Genomic DNA, 8,015 nt, shown 5'->3' with positions numbered 1-8,015 from the left:
TTCCCTTTCGTGACGATCTGACACGGAGTTACAATCTCTAAAGCCGCGGTCACATCTTACGGTCATGAACGTTGTTGACCGTAACTCATTTGAACGTAGTTCACCGAAGTAGGCCTACCACTGCGGCGAACTAGACCGAAGTAGGTTGGAAGTAGTAGTAAACCGTACTTTGATCGTAGTGCCACGTTACCACGGTGTACTACAGTCAACACAATGGTGCAGTAGGATCAGGTACGGTCTACTCGGGAGAACTAGGGTCAAACACGTTCAAACTACGGTAACAGTAGGGTCTTGGCATTTAAGCTGACCGTAGAGATATTTTGAACATGTTGATTTTTTTTCTAAAAATCATGGGTTTGCTTAAGTTCAAAGCACGGTCATAGCTACGGTGATCTACGTTGAACTACGCGTAATTACGCCTAACTACGTAACTAAGGTCACTAACTACGGGTCTACTACGTTCATCCCCCACTACGGTCAACTACTTGCACTTACGTTAAACGATATTTTACATTACATAATTCGTCCACATATCAGATCTTCAAAATAAAGTATGGAACAGATCACATTACACTGATCAAGAATAAAGGATCCATTTTCATTCTAATATGATAGAACCGAGGAAGCTGTTTTGTCTTAATTTCACCTTAAAACTATATACTGACGTACAAAACTAAGTTTTCGTTTTGAAAACATTTTGTGTAAACATGTGGTTTTAACTGTCAAAGAAAAAGTTTACCCATGTTACAGCACGATGTTTTCAATTAAGTTTCAATATCATTATATTTTATTAGTTGTGATACATTTACACCTTATTTGTATGATTTGGCATATGCGTCCACAATGTTTTTAAAACATGATGACAATATTTCATTAAACATGTTCTTACATAATATTTCTGCAACGTTTCAAAAACGTTATGAATAGTTATAGATCTACCCATTTTGTAGCATGGTGTTTTTTATTTAAGAATTGAATGTCAGTTTATGTGTTTGCACTGAAAAATGAACGATGTCAAAGCGGTGTTCAAACTCGTGTGAACGAGCGAGTTCACGCGAGAGTTTGAACAACGCTTTGACATCGTTCATTTTTCAGTGCAAACACGCAAACTGACATTCAATTCTTATAATTTCGCACTTTGAAGTTTACACATACGTTTTCCACCCACTTGTAGATGATCATTGTTTAGTGTGTTTTAATACCTGTAAAATGTTGTAATGCCATTTGGTTCAAGAACGTACGTATTGCAGCGATGTTTGTATACACAGCGATTTTATTTTTACACATGTATCCCAACCCTTGAAGAAATAGTTCTCAAAGTATTCGATCTTTAAAATATAACAACAAATTCGTTATGAGGTTTGAAACTGCTTTAATAAGTATAATCAATAACAGTATCAAACAGAAACAAATATCAGAAGCAATAACAATACCATTTTAACAAACTGGCATTGTACCTTTTCACTTGTAAATACCTTAAATGTTTGACCGCGTAATAATACACTGACCGACTTCGAAGTTGTGCGGCGTGGCGAATAGGAAACAGATCTTGTTGTATTCTATTTATTTGTGATTGTTTATTGTGAAATTTTTTGAGCAGTTGTTAAACAGACCTCGGGGCAGAAAACCGCCGGATGAACCCGCAAACTGCGAGACATTAATCTCCTGTAAAAAGGAACAATGTTCGGCAATCCGTTTGGTAGTGACATTGCCGAACTTGGGGTGACTTGAAACAGGTTCGTTCGCGAAATTGGTATCGCCAATTATTGGGGGTCCTTGAAACCGAAGCGAAAAACGTTCACACACGTATGAACGGTGTTTACACAAGTATGAACGATTAGAGGGGTTCAAGAGTAATGAACCTTGAAATTTAGATTACACGTCCGCTCTCTCAACCAACCAACGTTCGGGAATCTGTGTAAACTTGAAAGCACGAAATTATAACATTTTGAAAATATTTCAATAACACTTTAAATAGTTATAATTTCGTGCTTTCAAGTTTACACAGATTCCAGAACGTTGGTTGGGAAATGTTGGCTCGTAAACTCGCTCGTTCACACGAGTTTGAACACCGCTTTGACATCGTTCATTTTTCAGTGCAAACACACAAACTGACATTCAATTCTTAAGTAAAACATTTTTACGACAACGTTCGAAAATATTTTTGAAAATGTTATGTTTTAGCTGGGTTTGATGCTGTGTTGATGAGTTGTAAAACCGTTTTTACGTGGAAGATGCGCCAACAGTCAAGTTTGCTGTCTATATTTTCAAGGGCAGATAACTCTCATTTGTCACCTTGAACAAACATGGACGACGCAATTTCATTTTGACAGCAATGCCAGTGGAAAAACTGTGTAAACATAAACTATTCAAAGTTGAGAACGATGTCAGCTGCTGACAAAAGCGATAAACAAAAGGTGGAAGGTTTTGTCAAGTCTCTGACAGTGAAAGGAATTCAGGTTTTGGCTGTAGACTTTGATCAAACATTGCTGTCGATCCACTCGGGAGGGCAATGGCGAGATGGCGTGGAAAGTCTTGCACAGCATGTGAGGCCGTGTATGCGAGACCTACTGCAACATGCTATACAGAGAGGCCTGTTTGTCTGCATCGTCACATTTTTCAAGCAAGCCTGGTTGATACGTGAATTGCTCCAGCATGTCTTCCCCAAACGGTATTGTATAGGCAACAGAACTGCTCAGATATTTATTTATCGTGTTTATACACTTTTGTATCAAAATGTGAACAGTTTAAATACCCGACCTGATTCAACATTTCACTTCCAGATATTTGCTATTAGACATGTTAACATTTCTGTTCGTAGTAATGGGGGGCGGTGGGGTAGCCTAGTGGTTAAAGCGTTGGCTAGTCACGCCGAAGACCCGGGTTCGAATCCCCACATGGGTACAATGTGTGAAGCCCATTTCTGGTGTCCCCCGCCGTGATGTTGCTGGAATATTGCTAAAATTTGCGTAAAACCAAACTCAGTCAGTCAGTCAGTCGTAGTAATGGTTAAGTGACTCAGTAATTTGGACATGATGAGTTAAATCCGATCAGTGTGAAGTCATAATTTCTTTTAGAGTAGCTGCTTATATATAAAATCGATATGCTTTGGTCCCTATACATTTTCACCATTCTCAGTTAGGGTCCTGAGGAATCACTGTGATCAGTCTGTCATATATCAAGAGGATATAGAAAGTCTTTCGTCAGGGATTTACAGGACGCGAATTCCTGCGTCCTATGCGCATAAAAATTGACAATGGACACAACGAACTTTATTTACGCATCCACAGGGACATAGAAAAAGTCCAAATACTTTTGTAAAAATTCCAATCAAGTAACAATAAGTTATCACTGAGTTTGCTATTAGCTGAGTTATGGTATCATTTGCAATTTCATTACTGTAACATTTAATGTGTTGATCATGATTACAATAACAGTATTAGTAATAATATTTAAGTGTCTGGGACCCCCATTTCATTGTCCAGGACCCCTGAAAATTCTAAGCATGAGTCCCAGGGACCCTCAAATACAGGACTCGAGGTAAATCCCTGTTTCATTATAATAAATTGGAAAAGAAGTTATTTCTGTTTTACAAATTATATGTAAAAGTTGTTTTTAATATCAGTTTCAAGGCACATCTATTTTGCAAGTTTATATGATCAAAAATGTTCAAAACTTTTTATATTTGGAAATGTTTATGCACTATTTGTTTCCGTGTCAAGCTCTCCTTACCATGCTTACTCCCCAGATATATCTTATGTTGCAACAAAGTGTATCATTACATTCCTAGTCCCAGTCTATCACTAGAAGCAGGCTAGTATATGAAGTGCATGGTGGGTGGTTACTTCAGCACCAGTTTAATGTCCTGCCCATTATCAAATGCTTTGTGATGTGTTAAATGGTGACAAGACTGTGGCTAGTTGGCAATCCCAGCCATCTAGTTCAGATTAGTAGTTATTTTGGAAATTGACACAATGTATTTGTTAAGTTGTGGACTAGGAAAAAACCAGACACCAGACCATGAAGCATAGTTTCTTTTGAAATTTGGAAAATTGAGTCCCCTTAGAACAGCAAGAGAACTATCAGATTCAGATAATACAAGCTTATCCACTGTATCTTATATACAGCCTCCCTCTTTTGTTTTGTTTTGGGCATGGTTAAAACGACACGCTGTTCATAATAGCTTTCCAACTGCAACTGATTTACCTTTTTTCCAGTTACAGGCACCAAAAATAGATCATTTGTACCTGAATGTGTTGGCATCATGCTTTGAAATTAAACCGTTTTTTTATCTGCAGATTTTGTTGAATAAAAAGTGATATATTCTTGTTCCTATGGCACTCCCTCATTGGTAGTTTCACCAAAATCTCAGTAATCAAGAAAAAGGTCTGTCTCATCAAAAATATCAAATATCATAATCAGAGGTACAGATAAGCTGCGTATCTGCGTAAATTACGCAAATATTTATGTGAAAACTCAATTCCTATTAAGTCTATTGCGTACAAGTACGCTTGAAATTTTGTAAATACTCAATAGATGTGATGTTACACGCGTACACACAAAAGTGTCAAATCTTAGCTTGCGTACCGGTGGATAGATAAAATAACAGGTATATTGAGAGGTTCTGTTTCAGGACATGAACTTGGCAACTTGCAGTCTCTCTTATCGTTTCTCATATTACAGATCAAATATATATAACAAACACTAACATTTAAACTTTATTATATTTTAACAATTAATGGAAAATGACAAAATACCCAATTGAGTTTGAGTGAGGTGGGGACAATTCATTTGGTTGCTCCAAGGAAAATTAGGATACCCAATTGAGATGACCACAAGCGAGTACATAACTCAATGACCCAAAACGTTATCTGTAGCTCTGCTCATAATGTGACTTCACAAAAAATGGCAAATGAGTTCTATATCTCACATTTGTTTTCGTTTGTTTCAGTATTGCCAGTAAAATACTAGTCCAAGCGAACACTATAGATCTACTACAACGACAAGGTCCAGATGAATTTGTTGGGAAGGAAGCTCACCTTATCAACATCTTTAATGAACTTTATCAGAGGTACCATGTGGTCGTCAGTTCAAAGGAGGTAATGCTTTTGGATGATGACGAAGAAAATGTTCGGACAGCCATTCAGTTCGGACACTACTCCTTTCTCATCCCGCCTGACTTGAATTATGAAAACTTTGAAAGTTTTGCTAAAATGCTGACTGTCACATAGACGCTACCATGTTTTCTGTGGCTTAAAAATTGTGATACATCCGTCTGAATGATTACCTCAGTGCTGACGAAGGTATTATAGTCTTGCAGTCAACTGGAAATGGTACATACACCATGTGATACGAGATTATACTTGTGTTTGGGACTTAGTCACCCATTTGTAACAGTCGTCTTATTTTACTGTACTTATTTTTTAGAATATTTATTGTTTTATGTTTGTTGTGAGAGTTGTTGAAAAATTTAACCCTTACTATGTTAAGTATGTATTCAGGTGTTAGTGATACCAGTTCCCCAAATAGTCTTGTGGAATGATTGCTTTGGCGTTGTCATCTAATGTAAATGGCATTAATTTTTTGTGTTTCCAAAATCATGATCAATCATCACATCATTTATCAATAGATGTAAACACCGTGCCAAGATCCCACAGTCAAAGGGTTAACAAACTGTTCAGTTAGCCAGTGTTTGTGTATGCACGCAGTAAGTGATCCAGCCAGTTTGAGTCATTCATGTCCTGTGTTGCATTTATTCATGTACCGACTTTGAACAAGACTGAACATACAAGTGAAACATCATTGATGCAAATGCTACATCTTCTGTACAAGTGCAATATCATCGATACAAGTGCAACATCATCGATACAATTGCAACATCATTGATGCAACATCATCGATACAAGTGCAACATCACTGATGCAAATGCTACATCTTCTACACAAGTACAAGATCATTGCTACAAGTGCAACATTATGGATACAAATGCAACATTATGGATCCATGTGGCAACACAACATCAATAATGCAAATGCTACATCTTCTATACAAGTGCAGCATCAGTGCTACAACATCATCGCTACACGTGCAGCATCAGTGATGCAACATCATCGCTACACGTGCAGCATCAGTGATACATCATCGCTACACCTGCAGCATCAGTGATGCAACATCATCGCTACATGTGCAGCATCAGTGATGCAACATCATCACTACACGTGCAGCATCAGTGATACAACATCATCGCTACACGTGCAGCATCAGTGATACAACATCATCGCTACACGTGCAGCATCAGTGATACAACATCATCGCTACATGTGCAGCATCAGTGATACAACATCATCGCTACACGTGCAGCATCAGTGATGTTACATCATCGCTACACGTGCAGCGTCAGTGATGTTACATCATCGCTACACGTGCAGCATCAGTGATACAACATCATCGCTACACGTGCAGCATCAGTGACACAACATCATCGCTACACGTGCAGCATCAGTGATACAACATCATCGCTACACGTGCCACATCAGTGATACAACATCATCGCTACACCTGCAGCATCAGTGATACAACATCATCGCTACACGTGCAGCATCAGTGATGCAACATCATCGCTACACGTGCAGCATCAGTGATACAACATGATGCAAATGCAACAACTTTGATGGAGCTAACTGATTTGACAATTGTGTGAATGTTTAATGAATCACATTAGTAGTATGGATGAACTCTGATCAACGAGACGGATACTATGATCAAGAAAACTGCTTTTAGTGTCTGTCATTAAAGAGTGGATATGACTGTTATTGATATTGCCAGTGCAAGGTTGTATCGTGTATCCAGAAAACAAAAATAATTATCATCAGTTTATAAAGCCTAATTGATTGAACCCAAGAGAATAAATACATTCTGAATGCCTAATAACTTCCAGTGTGAATGATAAATTGTGAGTAAATACTGCAATGCTCAGATGATTGTCTGGAGGTTCAGGGTAAAATGGCTTGAGGTGTAAGGGAGGTAACTCTGTTTAGTCTGATATGAATGCAAAACTTTCAATATGTGCATTACAAACATATTCAGCTAACTTAATGAGAGTTATTAGAACATGGAATGATGTAAAGCCAAACGCTGTTTTTCCTGCAACACTTCCCTCTTGTCCCGATACTGTTACAAGACCCTATCTTTAACAGCCAAATATTTCAGTTCCACAGATAGTTGATATATGTGTGGTGGTCTATTCATGTAAACCAACCCATGGCCAGGGCATGTATATAATAGTCAAGCTACTTGACCTGGAACAGCACTGTTATAAATAGTGTATAGAACAGTATCCGGCATAATTCCCCTCCTCCGGACCAATAGGACAATGTGTGTGACTTGGGTAACATGTACCAGAGAAAACTGGCAAGTTGACAGTATTATTAACATGGATTATGCTATTCAATCCAACTACCTTTAATGCTCAACCAAAAGAAACAAATACTCGATCTAGTGATAAAGTGTGGATGAAAACCAGTTGGAAAGACTGTTGTCATCTAGCTGTCTCCTTGGTTTGGCCAATCAGATGATAATCAGAACCAGTGCTATGTCAAGTGTAACAACACATATCGGGGATCGTAGAAAAGTTAGTTTGTTTTCACCTCTGAGTTTATCTGTGAAATCTGTTAAGGCGAGATCAATTTTATTATTTATTTTTATGGATCCGCAGGTATATTTTCAAGAATAAGATAAAAGTCAAAATTAATTTTCCGCGCACAAAATTAAAATCCTAATGTTTTTATTGGCCAAAAATGTAAACTTACAAGAAATGTTTTTACGATTGCTTTTTGTCCCATATACACTTCATAAATTGCCAAGTGTAAAATACTCTTAGTATTTAAAAGGAATATTACTGTGACTGGTGTTTTTTCAATTTTTATTTCCCTCCTGCCTTTAGGTTTTCTGATGACAAAAATCCATAAAACAAGAAATACAATTGGTCTGGCCTAAAAAAGAGCTAAAAAATCTGA

At 37.6% G+C, this 8,015-nt stretch overlaps 1 protein-coding gene across 1 annotated transcript; it reads left to right on the top strand.

Annotated features, from left to right (window-relative positions):
• The first annotated feature begins 2,293 nt into the window (after positions 1 to 2,293).
• LOC124286047 lies at positions 2,294 to 5,991 on the top strand. Its single transcript, XM_046722366.1, has 2 exons — positions 2,294 to 2,671; positions 4,952 to 5,991. The coding sequence occupies exons 1-2, from the start codon at positions 2,385 to 2,387 to the stop codon at positions 5,229 to 5,231; spliced, it is 567 nt and encodes a 188-aa protein (XP_046578322.1). The 5' UTR covers positions 2,294 to 2,384; the 3' UTR covers positions 5,232 to 5,991.
• Positions 5,992 to 8,015: the final 2,024 nt, after the last annotated feature.

Source organism: Haliotis rubra, unplaced genomic scaffold (genome assembly GCF_003918875.1).
Source record: "Haliotis rubra isolate DU_JTF1 unplaced genomic scaffold, ASM391887v1 Scf373, whole genome shotgun sequence".
In the NCBI taxonomy this organism is placed as follows: domain Eukaryota; kingdom Metazoa; phylum Mollusca; class Gastropoda; order Lepetellida; family Haliotidae; genus Haliotis; species Haliotis rubra.
Note: the sequence above shows the minus strand (reverse complement) of the source record. Positions and strands in the feature narration are given on the sequence as shown.